Below are 16,199 nucleotides of genomic sequence, written 5' to 3'. Positions count from 1 at the left end.
TCTCCAGATTCAGAAAACACCCCATATGGGGGTGAAAAGTGCTCTGCTGGCGCACTACAGGTCTCAGAAGAGAAGGAGTCACATTTGGCTTTTTGGAAGCAAATTTTGCTCTGGGGGCATGCCGCATTTAGGAAGCCCCTATGGTGCCAGGACAGCAAAAAAAAAAAATACACATGGCATTACATTTTGGAAACTAGACCTCTCGGGGAACGTAACAAGGGGTAAAGTTAGACTTAACTCCTCACAGGTTTTTTGAACAGTATGTCATAAAAGTGAAAAATTGAATTTTTAACACTAAAACGATGGTGTTACTCCAAATTTTTCATTTTCACAAGAGGTAATAGGAGAAAAAGGCCCCCAAAATCTATAGCCCCATTTCACCCGAGTCACTTGTGGGGGGTTTCCACTGCCCTGGCATAATGGGGGCCTTGCAAACAGAACATGCCTCCATTCCAGCTAAATCCACTATCCAAAAAGCCCAGTGGTGCTCCTTTCCTTCTGAGACCTGTAGTGCGTCAGCAGAGCACTTTACATCGGCATATGGGGTATTTCCATATTTGGGAGAAATTGTATTTCAAATTTTGGGGTGCTTTTTACTCTTTTTATCCCTTGTGATAATGAAAAATTTGGGGCTACAGCAACAGGTTAGCGGAAAAAGAAATTTTTTGTTTATTTTCACTGCCGCTGTTCCAAAAATCTGTCAGACACCTGTAAGGTCCTAATGCTCACTGCACCCCTTGTTACATTCCTTGAGGGGTGTAGTTTCCAAAATGGGGTCACATGTGGGTGTTTTTTGGGGGGGAGTTTATGTCAGAAAAGCTACAACTATTAGCCAATCCTGTAAAAATCACCAATTTAGGCCTAAAATGTACATGGTGTGCTCTCATTCCTGAGCCTTGTTGTGCACCCGCTGAGCACTTTACATACACATATGGGGTATTTCTGTACTGGGGAGAAAATGTTTTACAAATTTGGGGGGTCTTTTTCTTCTTTTACCTCTTGTGAAACGTAAAAGTATGCTGGTATAGCCCCAACTTTTCGTTTTCACAAAAGGTAAAAGTAGAAAAAGCCCCCCAAAAATTGTGAAGCAATTTCTCCCGTGGACAGAAATACCCCATATGTGGTCCTAAACTGTTGCCAAGCACATGCAACAGGACTCAGGAGTGAGAGAGTGCCATGCACATTTGTGGCTTAAAGGGGTATTCCAGGGTCTGGTAGGTTATTTTAACCTATTTCCATATTATCCCCTATCCAAAGGATAGGGGATAAGATGAATGATCACCGGGGTTGCGCCGCTGTGGACCCCTGCGATCTTGGCACAGCCCTTGGCATAGTTTGCTGGCGCTGCTTCTGGGACGGGGCGTGACACTGACATCACGTCAGGCCCCCTCCATTAATTTCTATGGGAGGGGGGGCGTGACGGCCATCTGGGAAGTTGTACCTGGCAGTCACGCCCCCTTCCATGGAAGGGAATGGTGGGGGCCAGACGTGACATCAGTGTCACGCCCCGTCCCGGAAGCAGCGGTTACAAACTATGCCGGGCGCTGCGCCAAGATCGCAGGGGTCCCTAGCGGCGGGACCCCTGCGATCATTCATCTTATCCCCTATCCTTTGGATAGGGGATAAGATGAAAATAGGTTAAAATAACCTTCCAGACCCCGGAATACCCCTTTAAATTAGTGATTTGCATAGGGGTGGCTGATAGTTGCAGAGTTTTACTTACATGCGGTGTACCAAAACACCGCAGTAAGTAAATCTCCGTCTATGTCAGTGTTTCCCAACTTGGGTGCCTCCAGCTGTTGCAAAACTGTGACTCCTAGCATGTTGGGAGTTATAGTTTTGCAATAGCTGTGGGCAACCTGGTTGGGAAACACTGCCCTACTGTGTTGATCCAGAGAAAGGCAAAAAAAAACCTTGAGGTGGATGCCAATTTGCCTCCAGGGGAAAAAGAGAATAAATCTGAATAAATCCCTGGATCAACGTTCTTGGGACTTTTGGGGGATTATTACAACCAGGGACTGGAATGTCCCTGTGTTGCCAATGCGTCGGAAAATCGCTGTACATAGCCGCGGTCCCAGGCTCCTGTACAACGTCACCAATGCATTGGAAAAGAACAAAAAAAAGTGGTGTACAACGCCGCATGGCTCGTGTGCCACGCACTTAAATTTGAGGAAGAATAAAAATGGGGCAAGTCATAAATACTCCACAGACGTGTGATACGCCTTGAAGCATTCTTTGATGCAGAGGCCTGGTTTTTCAGGACAGGTGTCACACTGGAAAATGGAGTCCTTTCTTTTCCCTTTTTTAGCACAAACTCGGCATCTTTTCTGCGACCGTCCCTTTTTTTCCAGTGGGGGGGGACCTCTTCTGGAAAATGTTGCCCTGGTACAATACGCGGGCCTACAGTTCCAGAGGTACTTTGGCCCGCTCCTTCCTGGTCACCAAAGATCAGGGTCTTGATCACTATCTCCTGGAACTGCAGGAATGTCCCTGCGTTGCCTGCGCTGCGGAATAGTACAAAAGCGTTGTACAATGCCGTTTGGACCATGTACAACACTATTTTTTTGTACCATCTTCTGGTCTTGCGCATGGCGTTATATGAGGTGAGGACTTGATCTGAGAGATCAACTCCTCCCATATACTGATTGTACCCCAGGACACAATCCGGTTTGAGGACCGTATTAGTGGTACCTCGTACAGTGACAGGGGTGCTGCCATTACCATGAATGGTGGTCAGCATAAGGACATCCCTCTTGTCCTTATATTTGACCAACAGAAGATTTTCACTAGTAACGGACCTATATTCACCCCTAGGGATCGGTGGTAGATTTGTTGGAAGGCCTCGCTGACTTTTCCGCACAGTGCCACAAGCAGCAGTGGCTCTGGCGGAAAGAGACTTGAAGAGGGGGATGCTTGTATAAAAGTTATCCACGTATAAGTGGTAACCTTTATCAAGCAGTGGGTACATCAGTTCCCACACAATTTTCCCACTAACTCCCAGGATGGGGGGGCATTCTGGGGGTTCAATGCGGGAATCCTTCCCTTCGTACACCCTAAATCTGTAAGTGTACCCTGAGGTACTCTCACAGAGCTTGTATAATTTCACGCCATACCTTGCCCTTTTACTGGGAATGTACTGACGGAAATGCAGTCTTCCTTTGAAGCTAATAAGGGACTCGTCAATGGCCACCTGCTTTTGGGGGACATATGCCTCTGCAAATTTTTTACTGAAATGATCTATGACCGGCCTGATTTTGAATAGGCGGTCATATGTGGGATCATTTCGGGACGGGCACGTTGCATTATCAACATAATGCAAACATTTGAGGACAGCCTCAAAGCGTGGCCGTGTCATGGCTGTGTCGGACAGCTCCAATTACCGCGATTGTATCCACTCCGGGGTCATCGGGGGTCGCAATGTCCCCAGATCGCCGTGATAAGACAGTATGAATGTTCTGTCCAATCACGGACAGGAGGGGAAAAAGTGCCCCCTAGGCATTGTGTGAAGATGCCTGCTGTTAGAAAACAGCAGGCATTTTCACAGAATAACGCTGTCGGGTTCCGCTGTGGCATAAAACAGCTTGGACGTAAATGTACGTCCTGGTGCGTTAAGTACCACCTCACCAGGACGTACATTTACGTCCTGCGTCCTTAAGGGGTTAAATATGTAAAATTTTTGGGAAACCAAGCATTTTAGGTAAAACATTTTATTTTTTTTTTTACATATGCAAAAGTCGAGAAACACCTGTGGGGTTTTTTCTTTTTTTTTTGCTGTTCTGGCACCATAGTGCGCTAGCAGAGCACTTTTCACCCCCATATGGCATGTTTTCTGAATCGGGAGAAATTGGGCTTCAAATTTTGGGGGGTATTTTCTGCTATTACCCTTTTTAAAAATGTAAAATTTTGGGGAAAACAAGCATTTTAGGTAAAAAAGGTTTTTATTTTTTTTACATATGCAAAAGTCGTAAATCACCTGCGGGGTATTAAGGTTCACTTTACCCCTTGTTATGTTCCCCGAGGGGTCTAGTTTCCAAAATGGTATGCCATGGGTTTTTTTTTTTTTTTTTTGCTGTTCTGGCACCATTGGGGCTTCCTAAAGGTGACATGCCCCAGAAAAACCATTTGTCGCTTCTTCCCTTCTGAGCCCTCTACTGCGCCCGCCGAACAATTAACATAGACATATGAGGTGTGTGCTTACTCGAGAGAAATTGGGTTTCAAATACAAGTAAAAATTTTCTCCTTTTTACCCCTTGCAAAAATTCAAAAATTGGGTCTACAAGAACATGCGAGTGTAAAAAATGAAGATTTTGAATTTTCTCCTTCACTTTGCGGTTATTCCTGTGAAACACCTAAAGGGTTAAAACACTTACTGAATGTCATTTTGAATACTTTGGAGGGTGCAGTTTTTATAATGGGGTCATTTGTGGGGTATTTCTAATATGAAGACCCTTCAAATCCACTTCAAACCTGAACTGGTCCCTGAAAAATAGTGAGTTTGAAAATTTTGTGAAAAATTTGAAAATTGCTGCTGAACTTTGAAGCCCTCTGATGTCTTCCAAAAGTAAAAACTCATAAATTTTATGATGCAAACATAAAGTAGACATATTGTATTTGTGAATAAAAATAAAATTTATTTGGAATATCCATTTTTCTTACAAGCAGAGAGCTTCAAAGTTAGAAAAATGCAAAATTTTCTATTTTTTCGTCAAATTTTGGAATTTTTTACCAAGAAAGGATGCAATTTACCACAAAAAATTACCACTATGTTAAAGTAGAATATGTCACGAAAAAACAATCTTGGAATCAGAATGATAACTAAAAGCATTCCAGAGTTATTAATGTTTAAAGTGACAGTGGTCAGATGTTCAAAAAACGCTCTGGTCCTAAGGTGTAAAATGGCCTGGTCTTTAAGGGGGTTAAAGGGGTACTCCGGTCCTAGACATCTTATCCCCTATTCAAAGGATCGCTCTGTGTCTGACGTCACGCCCCGTCTGTGACGTTACGCCCCGCCCCCTCAATGCAAGTCTATGGGAGGAGGCGTGGTTGTCATCACTCCCCCTCCCATAGGCTTGCAATGAGGGGACGAGGCATGACGTCACCAGGGGGCGTGATGTCACGATATTCTGTCCCTGTGATTGTGAGTCATCAGACACAGAGCAATCTTCGCTCCGTGAGGCTGATAATAGGTGGGGGCTGCATGAGAGATTGCGGTGGTCCCCAGCGGCGGGACCCCGCGATCAGACATCTTATCCCTTATCCTTTGGATAGGGGATAAGATGTCTAGGGCGGGAGTACCACTTTAAACACTCCTCCAACCTTCTGGCCATCTTCGACCTGAGCACAACTGCACCCTCCCCATTGAGGTTCAGCCCGTCCCTACTGTAGAGCCTCTATCAGACAGAAAAGCTGGCCCAGTTCTCCATGAACCCAAACCCCTCCTTTTTATACCCATTTCTGGGCCTTTTGTTTAGCTCCTTGATCTCCCCCTGCCTCCCTGGTGTGGCACATGAAACAGGTAATATTTCAGAAAATATTACCTTGGAGGTCCTTGTCTTGAGTTTACTGCCTTAGTCCCTGAAATCACTTCTAAGGACACTCCACCTACCTCTTACTTTATCAATGGTGTCATGGCACCATGATCTACTTCCAGAAATCTATCAACCCGATCCGCCGAAATCAAGTGCCAGGAAGACAACACAATGTTCAACAATTCTGGTCTTTTTGACAGATTGTCCTGTCACGCTAATAATTGAGTCCTCCACTACCAGAACTTGTCTGGCCTGCCCTGCACTCCTCCTCCCCTCCTAACTGGAGCCGACACCTATCTGGCTGTCAGATTTCAACAGGCGAGAACTTCGAAGGGGCGGTGGGGGGTATCGGCGCTGGCCAAGATCAGACGCGGCCGGTAAGTAAAATCTTTTTTATTCAAATGCAACGCGTTTCACTGCACTTAGCCACCTAAATGCGGTGAAATGCGTTGCATTTGAATAAAAAATCTTTTACTCACCGGACGTGTCTGATCTTGTACAGCGCCGATGCCACCCACCCCCCCTTGGAAGTCCTCACCTGTTGAATATTGCCCAGGTCGGGGAGGCTGCAGATCAGATGTACTCTCTCATCGACGCAGACCATTGTTGTGTGTGATTACACACAACCGCCTATGGTAAGGGTTTTTTACCACTTTAAATTGAATTAAACTGTCAGAGTCACTGGTAGAGAAGGATCTGGGTGTACTTGTAGATCACAGACTACAGAATAGCATGCAATGTCAGGCTGCTGCTTCCAAAGCCGGCAGGATATTGTCATGTATCAAAAGAGGCATGGACTCAAGGGACAGGGACATAATACTCCCCCTTTATAAAGCATTGGTACGGCCTCACCTGGAATATGCTGTTCAGTTTTGGGCACCTGTCCATAAAAGGGACACTGCGGAGTTGGAAAGGGTGCAGAGACGCGCTACTAAACTAATATGGGGCATGGATCATCTTAGCTATGAGGAGCAATTAAAGGAGTTACAATTGTTTAGTCTTGAGAAGAGACGTTTAAGGGGGGGATATGATAAACGTATATAAGTATATTAATGGCCCATACAAAAAAATATGGAGAAAAACTGTTCCAGGTTAAACCCCCCCAAAGGACGAGGGGGCACTCCCTCCGTCTGGAGAAGAAAAAGTTTAGTCTCAAGGGGCGACACGCCTTCTTTACCGTGAGGACTGTGAATTTATGGAACGGTCTACCTCAGGAACTGGTCACAGCAGGAACAATTAACAGCTTTAAAACAGGATTAGATACATTCCTGTAACAAAATAACATTAATGCTTATGAAGAAATATAAAATCCCATCCCTTCCCCAATATCGCGCCACACCCCTACCCCTTAATTCCCTGGTTGAACTTGATGGACATATGTCTTTTTTCGACCGTACTAACTATGTAACTATGTAACCCTGGAGTGGCGGTTTTATGCTATGGAGCGCTCTTCTTTCTTGTTTTGGCTGTCAGATTTAGTCTCTTGCTGCAGCAAGGCTGGCTCTGAACTAACATCCACCTCATTTACCAACTGGGTAAAGTTGTTGGGGTGTGCCAGATTAGGACTAGCCTCCCTGACCCTTATGCCCCACCTTCTAACTAACAAATCTATCTGCTCTTTCTTCTGCACCTCCATACCAATTTTGGGTTCACAGTAAAGATGGGGTGAATGCATATGCACTCAACACTTTTTCAGATTTGTATTTTTAAAATTTTTTAACCCCTTAAGGACCAGGCCATTTTATACCTTAAGGACCGGAGCGTTTTTTTCAATTCTGACCACTGTCACTTTAAACATTAATAACTCTGGAATGCTTTTAGTTATCATTCTGATTCCGAGATTGTTTTTTCGTGACATATTCTACTTTAACTTAGTGGTAACATTTTATGGTAACTTGCATCCTTTCTTGGTGAAAAATCCCAAAATTTGATGAAAAAAAATGAAAATTTTGCATTTTTCTAACTTTGAAGCTCTCTGCTTGTAAGGAAAATGGATATTCAAAATATATTTTTTTTGGGTTCACATATACAATATGTCTACTTTATGTTTGCATCATAACATTTATGAGTTTTTACTTTTGTAAGACACCATAGGGCTTCAAAGTTCAGCAGCAATTTTGAAATTTTTCACAAAATTTTCAAACTCACTATTTTTCAGGGACCAGTTCAGTTTTGAAGTGGATTTGAAGGGTCTTCATATTAGAAATACCCCATAAAAGACCCCATTATAAAAACTACACCCCCTAAAGTATTCAAAAAAACATTCAGTAAGTGTATTAACCCTTTAGGTGTTTCACAGGAATAGCAGCAAAGTGAAGGAGAAAATTCAAAATCTTCATTTTTTACACTCGCATGTTCTTGTAGACCCACTTTTTGAATTTTTGCAAGGGGTAAAAAGGAGAAAATTTTTACTTGTATTTGAAACCCAATTTCTTTCGAGTAAGCACATACCTCATATGTCTATGTTAATTGTTCGGCGGGCACAGTAGAGGGCTCAAAAGGAGCGACAAATGGTTTTTGGGGGGCATGCCGCATTTAGGAAGCCCCTGTGGTGCCAGGACAGCAAAAAAAAAAAAACACATGGCATACCATTTTGGAAACTAGACCCCTCAGGGAACGTAACATGGGGTAAAGTGAACCTTAATACCCTACAGGTGATTCACGACTTTTGCATATGTAAAAAATATATATATTTTTTTTACCTAAAATGCTTGGTTTCCCAAAAATTTTACATTTTTAAAAAGGGTAATAGCAGAAAATACCCCCCAAAATTTGAAGCCCAATTTCTCCCGATACAGAAAACACCTCGCATGGGGGTGAAAAGTGCTCTGCTGGCGCACTACAGGTCTCAGAAGAGAAGGAGTCACATTTGGCTTTTTGAAAGCAAATTTTGCTCTGGGGGCATGCCGCATTTAGGAAGCCCCTATGGTGCCAGGACAGCAAAAAAAAAACACATGGCATACCATTTTGGAAACTAGACCCCTCGGGGAACGTAACAAGGGGTAATTTGAACCTTATTACCCTACAGGTGTTTCACGACTTTTGCATATGTAAAAAAATATATATTTTTTTTACCTAAAATGCTTGTTTTCCCAAAAATTTTACATTTTTTAAAAGGGTAATAGCAGAAAATACCCCCCAAAATTTGTTAGGCATTTTCTCCCGAGTACGGCGATACCCCATATGTGGCCCTAAACTGTTGCCTTGAAATACGACAGGGCTCCAAAGTGAGAGCGCCATGCGCATTTGAGGCCTAAATTAGGGACTTGCATAGGGGTGGACATAGGGGTATTCTATGCCAGTGATTCCCAAACAGGGTGCCTCCAGCTGTTGTAAAACTCCCAGCATGCCTGGACAGTCAACGGTAGTAGTTGTTTTGCAACAGCTGGAGGCTCCGTTTTGGAAACAGTGGCGTACCAGATGTTTTTCATTTTTATTGGGGAGGGGGGTTGTATAGGGGTATGTGTATATGTAGTGTTTTTTACTTTTTATTTTATTTTGTGTTAGTGTAGTGTAGTGTTTTTAGGGTACAGTCACACGGGCGGGGGTTCACAGTAGTTTCTCGCTGGCAGTTTGAGCTGCGGCAGAAAATTTGACGCAGCTCAAACTTGCAGCCGGATACTTACTGTAATCCTCCGCCCATGTGAGTGTACCCTGTACGTTCACATTGGGGGGGGGGAGGGAAATCCAGCTGTTGCAAAACTACAACTCCCAGCATGTACGGTCTATCAGTGCCTGCTGGGAGTTGTAGTTTTGCAACCGCTGGAGGCTCCGTTTTGGAAACAGTGGCGTACCAGACGTTTTTCATTTTTATTGGGGAGGGGGGCTGTGTAGGGGTATGTGTATATGTAGTGTTTTTTTACTTTTTATTTTATTGTGTGTTAGTGTAGTGTTTTTAGGGTACAGTCGCACGGGCGGGGGTTCACAGTAGTTTCTCGCTGGCAGTTTGAGCTGCGGCAGAAATTTTGCCGCACCTCAAACTTGCAGCCGGATACTTACTGTAATCCTCCGCCCATGTGAGTGTACCCTGTACATTCACATTGGGGGGGGGGGGAACATCCAGCTGTTGCAAAACTACAACTCCCAGCATGTACGGTCTATCAGTGCATGCTGGGAGTTGTAGTTTTGCAACAGCTGGAGGCACACTGGTTGTGAAACACCGAGTTTGGTAACAAACTCAGTGTTTTGCAACCAGTGTGCCTTCAGCTGTTGCAAAAGCTACAACCCCCAGCATGTACGGACAGCGGAAGGGCATGCTGGGTGTTGTAGTTATGCAACAGCTGGAGGCATACTACTTTGGCTGGGGATGCTGGGGATTGTAGTTATGCAACAGCTGGAGACACACTGGTTTGCTACTTAACTCAGTGTGCCTTCAGCTGTTGCAAAACTACAACTCTCAGCAGTCACCGACAGCCAACGGGCATGCTGGGAGTTGTAGTTATGCAACCACCAGATGCACCACTACAACTCCCAGCATGCATTTTAGCTGATTGTGCAAGCTGGGAGTTGTAGTTACACAACAGCTGAAGGTACACTTTTCCATAGAAAGAATGTGCCTCCAGCTGTTGCAAAACTACAAGTCCCAGCATGCCCATAAGGGAATGCTGGGAGTTGTGGTGGTCTGCCTCCTGCTGTTGCATAACTACAGCTCCCAGCATGCTCTTTTTGCATGCTGGGAGCTGTTGCTAAGCAACAGCAGGAGGCTGTCACTCACCTCCAACGATCCTCGCTGCACCAGGTCAGTCCCTCGTCGTCGCCGCTGCTCCTGGGGCCCCGATCCCAACAGGGGCGCCGGGGATCGGGGTCCCCAGCACCCGGGGTGCATGTCCCGCACCCGCTCACGTCCTCCGGAAGAGGGGCGGAGCGGGTTGCGGGAGTGACACCCACAGCAGGCGCCCTGATCGAATCAGGGCGATCGTGAGGTGGCACCAGTGCCACCTCACCCCTGCTGGCTCTGGCTGTTCGGGGTCGTCTCTGACTGCCCCGATCAGCCAATAATTCCGGGTCACCGGGTCACTGGAGACCCGATTGACCCGGAATCCGCTGCAGATCGCTGGACTGAATTGTCCAGCGATCTGCGGCCGTCGCCGACATGGGGGGTCATAATGACCCCCCTGGGCGATATGCCCGATGCCTGCTGAACGATTTCAGCAGGCATCGGGCACCGGCTCCGCTCCAGATGGTTGCGGGGGGGCCGGTAAAACACATGACGTTCTCATACGTCATGTGTCCTTAAGGACTCGGAAATGGAGACGTATGAGAACGTCATGTGTCCTTAAGGGGTTAAAATCCATGTAATATTTCCCCCACTTCCAAATGATGGGCTATTTTTTATTGGCCCATTATATAAATTCTCAATAATATAAATTTGAATCTGTAATTATACATTGACAATATGGAGATTTGTGGTGAATATTTGTGCGAAGCACTGTACATTCTTATGCTTCTTTCAAACATACAAGTTATACACTTAATAGATTAAGGTATTGTATAACTTGAATGTTAAAAAAAAGCAACTGTGTCTTTGAATCTTTACCTTAATAAAATTACAAATTGACATAATAGCCATTCTATGTTTTTTACCTTCCTGCTTTCCTTACAGAAACGGGCTTACAAAAGTTATCTGAAGGCACTCCCAGGTCTAAAGAAGCTTGGTATTACCTCTGTCCTATTAAGAAAAACCATTGGATCCCTGGAACTTGCATGTGGAATTGTTCTCACATTGGTCCCTGGACGTCCTAGAGATGTTGCCAATTTTGTCCTCCTTCTTCTCGTTCTCATTGTGCTCTTTTTTCACCAACTTGTTGGCGATCCCTTGAAACGATATGCCCATGCTCTTGTTTTTGGCATTCTTCTCACTTGTCGTCTGCTTGTTTCACGCCAACCTGAAGAGGAATTGCATGACAAGAAGTCAACTCATGGTCAAAATGGTGCTACCTCTCATGACCCCAAAAAAATTAAGGTGTCTTAAATTAACTGATTCACATTTTATAAGGATTCCTCAGAGTTGTTTCATAATCTTCCATTTGACCTTGCATTTATAAATTTAAGGTAAATCTGTATTAAAGTATCTCAGGAAAGTCTATGAAAAGATATGTTGGGGACATATTGCATTTGAACAACTTGGTATAAAAATCAGAGCCCTGGAAAGTGAAAAAAAATTTTTTTTTGTAAACATGCAGGATTCTGCCAGCAAAAAAGCAAAACGCATCATAACCGTTTTCAACATGAGATGGCAGTAAAACTACGTCTTTTTAATCGCTGATATGATCATCTCTCTGTTACAATTAATTCCAATTCAACTAGTTCTTACAAAGACATTTATAACTAACAGAAGATATAACCATATTTAGGCGATCTACCCTGCCACAGAATTAATCCCAATATGGCACTACTGAGCACGCATATAATAAAGAAAAGATAATGTGAAACTCGCACTTGTGTTTGGAGTATGTTTTGGGACCAAGGAGGTAATGCTTTTCATTGAGAAAGTTTCATATAGGTGTGTGGAGACATAGACCAATAATGTGCTCCTCAAAATTCTGGGAAGAATATGTAAAACAGCTCTCTGATGACACTTTTTGGAGATGGCTTTTCCTTCAAGTCAGTGTTTGACACCAATTAGATGCATTAGAACATGACTGGGGACTTAAAGAAGCACTTTTCTTAGGTTATATATTGCAGCATAGCATACTACTAGAAAATAATAAGAGATTCTTGTGTATGCCTTGTGCCGGGTATGGAATAGGCTTTATTTTGGAAGTTAATCCATCACTGACATAGTTCTGTAATGCTGCCCACATTCCCATGAATCCTCTGGCTGTCCTGCGAGAGAATGGCATTTAATTTTCACATCAATTTAGGATGCTAGTGCTGGAGTTTACCTAGGTGAGATTATTAGACACAAGTGGGTTTAGGTCTGTTCATATTTTGTGCAGTTTTAATCTGTTTTCTCATTCAGGGTTTATTCACATGTACAGTATCCTGCACATTTTTAGTGTGTAGATTTTGAAGCTGCAGATTTGAAGCTGTGTTCTGTTAATTAGTTTACATTGAAATCTGCAGCTTCAAATCCTGCGCATCATAGGTGCAGGATACTGTACGTGTGAATACACCCCTTTTTTAGAGAATATATTGCCATGATGTAAGAGTGATTTGATCTATAATCACAATCGAGGTGTTTTATAAAGATTTTAAAGGAGTATTCCGGCGCACACTTTTCTTATTTTATCCGCTCCGGGCTGCAAGGGCTGCAAAAAAAAAAGAAAACAAACTTTCTCTTACTTGCCAACGTGCACCAGGAGCTCCGGTACAGGTGTTCAGTCGCTGAGCTGTTTGCTTCTTACTTCCTGTTAGCACGGCACATCACTCGGAGCTTCAGCCTATCACCGGCCAAGACGGGACATCGATGCGGCTGGTGATAAGCTGAAGTTCTGTGTGACTTGCTGGGCTAACAGGAAGTAAGAAGCAAACAGCCCGGCGACCGAACACCTGTACTGGAGCTCCGGGGGCGCGTTGGCAGGTAAGAGAAAGTGTGTTTTCTTTTCTTTTGCAGCTCGGACCGGATAAAATAAGAAAAGTGCGCGCCGGACTACTCCTTTAAGTCTTTAGGCTATGTATGCATGTATTTAGGCTGCTTTAGCCACAATTTTCTTAAATCACAGTAAAAATGACACATTTGCACAATTGCAGTTAAATACTACCATTTTTGCTGCAATTTTGGCAAACTCCTAGCAAAAACTAAAATATGCAATGTATGAATACAGCCTCAGAGGCGTTTTATAACTACAGTATATCAGGTGCTATAGAGAGAGAATATGGAGCGAGGAGAGATCTAAGCGCTAGTAGGAGGGAATCTGGTGGGTGATAATGTTGTCTTGTAGTTCATAGGAAGTCAGAACCCTGAACTTACATCCTGTTATGAAACACTATGCCCTGGAATTTTGGAGAGTCAGACTGGTGATCACATGACCAAGTTAGGGTTGGGTCACACGCAACGGAACCGCAGCGGATCCACCAATGACGGACCCTACAGTGTGCCTCCAGCTGTGCCTGCCTGCTTCTAGCGGCAATCCGCCGCTAAGAGCAGACACAAAGCAATCTGCGAGTCGCCGTGTGCATGCGCAGTGTACTCGCACACATCACGGCTGCGTTCGGCCTAGCTCAGGGAGTGTCTGTGAGTACACTGTGCATGTGAGTGGGAACTCGCAGATTGCTGTGTGTCTTCTTGTAGGGGCAAATTGCTGCTGCAAGCAGGGAGGCACAGCTGAAGGCACACTGTAGGGTTTGTCATCGGCAGATCCTTAGCTTAAAATACGCTGCAGATCCATTCCGTGTGACCCTACCCTTACTGTCATGAAACGTATAGATGCAGCTGTGCTGTACAACTAGTGATAGTAAATATGCATAATATTGATCAAATAAATAAAAGAACCTGGAGTACCTTGTTCTTAGGCTTTTAATAAAACATTGTCTTGAAGGGAAAGCTACTACCAAAAGGTGATGTTAGAGAGCTGCTTTATGTGCATGTTTGTGATGTTGATTAAATCTGTATGTATTATGTAGCAAATTATTTCACTAGCAGCCATACTTATTTAGGAGCCATTTATACTACCATTTGTTTCCCAATCGCACATTTACCTTTACGTTGGGACTCTAATCTGATTTAGGCGGCAGGCTGCAGGCTTTTGAAGGCTGCAGATGGTAAAATAAATGTTTTGGAGAAATAGATAGCAATGCAAATATAGCCTGTTTGATAAGCCTGATGTAAAACCTGAAACTTAAGATGCCCTGATCGGCATTGATCAGTGTCCAAAGGGCTGACGACTGGCAGCAGCGGGATCGCCGCGGACTGTCAAAAGCAGTAAATGTCTGGCTACTGATGGTAGCCAACACTCATTCCTGCGCTTGCTTCAAAGTCACTTAAAGGGGTATTCCAGGAAAAAACATTTTTATATATTTCAACTGTCTCCAGAAAGTTAAACAGATTTGTAAATTACTTCTATTAAAAAAATCTTAATCCTTTCAGTACTTATGAGCTTCTGAAGTTAAGGTTGTTCTTTTCTGTCTAAATCCTCTCTGATGACACCTGTTTCGGGAAACGCCCAGTTTAGAAGAGGTTTGCTATGGGGATTTGCTTCTAAACTGGGCGTTTCCCGAGACAGGTGTCATCAGAGAGGATTTAGATAGAAAAGAACAACCTTAACTTCAGAAGCTCATAAGTACTGAAAGTATTAAGATTTTTTAATAGAAGTACTTTACAAATCTGTTTAACTTTCTGGAGCCAGTTGATATATAAGAAAAAGTTTTTTCCTGGAATACCCCTTTAATGCTGCAGGGCATAAATTTTCGCCCTGGTACATTGTCTCGGGTAGCAAGGGCGTAATTTTACGTCCTGCATCCTTAATAGGTTGAAAAATTTTAACATTTTGTACGAAAATTAGTATGCCTAAAATTGTATTATCTTGTTCCCTATTGCTATTAGTCTTAAAGTAGCCCTCCGGTGGAAAAAAAATAATTTCAAATGAATTGGTGCTAGAAAGTTAAACAGTACATTTGTACATTATTTCTATTTAAAAAATCTTAATCCTTCCAGTTCTTATCAGCTGCTGTATGCTTCACAGGAAGTTGTGATGCTCTTTCTAGTCTGACCACAGTGCTCTCTGCTGACACCTCTATCTGTGTCAAGAACAGTCCAGAGCAGGAGAGGTTTGATGTGGGGATTTGCTCCTGCTCTGGACAGTTCCTGACACAGACTGAGGTGTCAGCAGAGAGCACTGTGGTCAGACTGGAAAGAACTTCACAACTTCCTGCGGAGCATACAGCAGCCTATATGTACTGGAAGGATTAAGATTTTTTAATAACAGTAATTTACAAATCTGTTTAACTTTTTAGCACCAGTTCATTTGAAAAATTGTTTTTTTTTCCATTGGAGTACCCGTTTATGTATATGGGTGCATTTTTTGTTCTGACCCCCTGAACTGTAATTTTTTTACTGGTACCATTTCTGATCTCTTTTTTTTTTTTTGGTTTTTAAACTCTGTTAATTGGATTTTTCAAAAAATAGAACAGCCACAGCAATAAAGCTCAGTACTCACTAACCTAGAACAAAATACAAGTAGAAAAACTGTCCTGTCAAGCCAAACCGACAAAATAACCGGAGAAGTCACACCCCCCCCCCACCTCTCCCAAACTGTGCCGACATCCTGTCCAGCTAAACAAATGCACAAATCCATTCCCACACAAAAAAAAGAAAGAAAGAGGAGGAAGAAAAGAGGTTAACAAGGGATTGGTCACCTGAAGAGGGCCCAGTGTGTTACTTAAGGCTGCCAGACTGTACCACTCTGTGTGGCGGAATGGTAGTTCAATAGCATCAATTTGAGGCTTAGTGTAGTGAGCTGTCAGAAAGATGTGCAACTTTGCAAAATAAATTATCGTGTTGTGCTCTATGTGTTTTGTGTCCAACCTGTCGACATCCAAAAAGGAATTCAACTCGACCACCACGTCAATTGAATGGTGGGCTTAATCCACTCGCATAGCAATACACATTTTGCCATTTGTAAAATAACATGTATAAATGTGGAAATGCTTTGGAGACCTACCTCCTTTGCGAAAGAAAGGTCGATAGATTGGAACAAAAGGCCCTTGGAGGTCAGAGGTATGCGGAGAGTC

General features: G+C 43.5%; 1 protein-coding gene across 1 annotated transcript in view; it reads left to right on the top strand.

Moving 5' to 3' along the window:
- The window catches only part of TMEM35A (transmembrane protein 35A), a 44,764-nt gene extending 32,799 nt beyond the window's left edge, over positions 1-11,965 (top strand). Inside the window, exon 2 of the mRNA XM_056540602.1 lies at positions 11,131-11,965. Coding sequence (XP_056396577.1) covers positions 11,131-11,499 — 369 coding nt within the window. The 3' untranslated portion in view covers positions 11,500-11,965. The remainder of the gene's footprint in view (positions 1-11,130) is intronic.
- The last annotated feature ends 4,234 nt before the right edge of the window (positions 11,966-16,199 follow it).

This window comes from Hyla sarda, chromosome 9, assembly GCF_029499605.1.
Source record: "Hyla sarda isolate aHylSar1 chromosome 9, aHylSar1.hap1, whole genome shotgun sequence".
Lineage (NCBI taxonomy): Eukaryota > Metazoa > Chordata > Amphibia > Anura > Hylidae > Hyla > Hyla sarda.
Note: the sequence above shows the minus strand (reverse complement) of the source record. Positions and strands in the feature narration are given on the sequence as shown.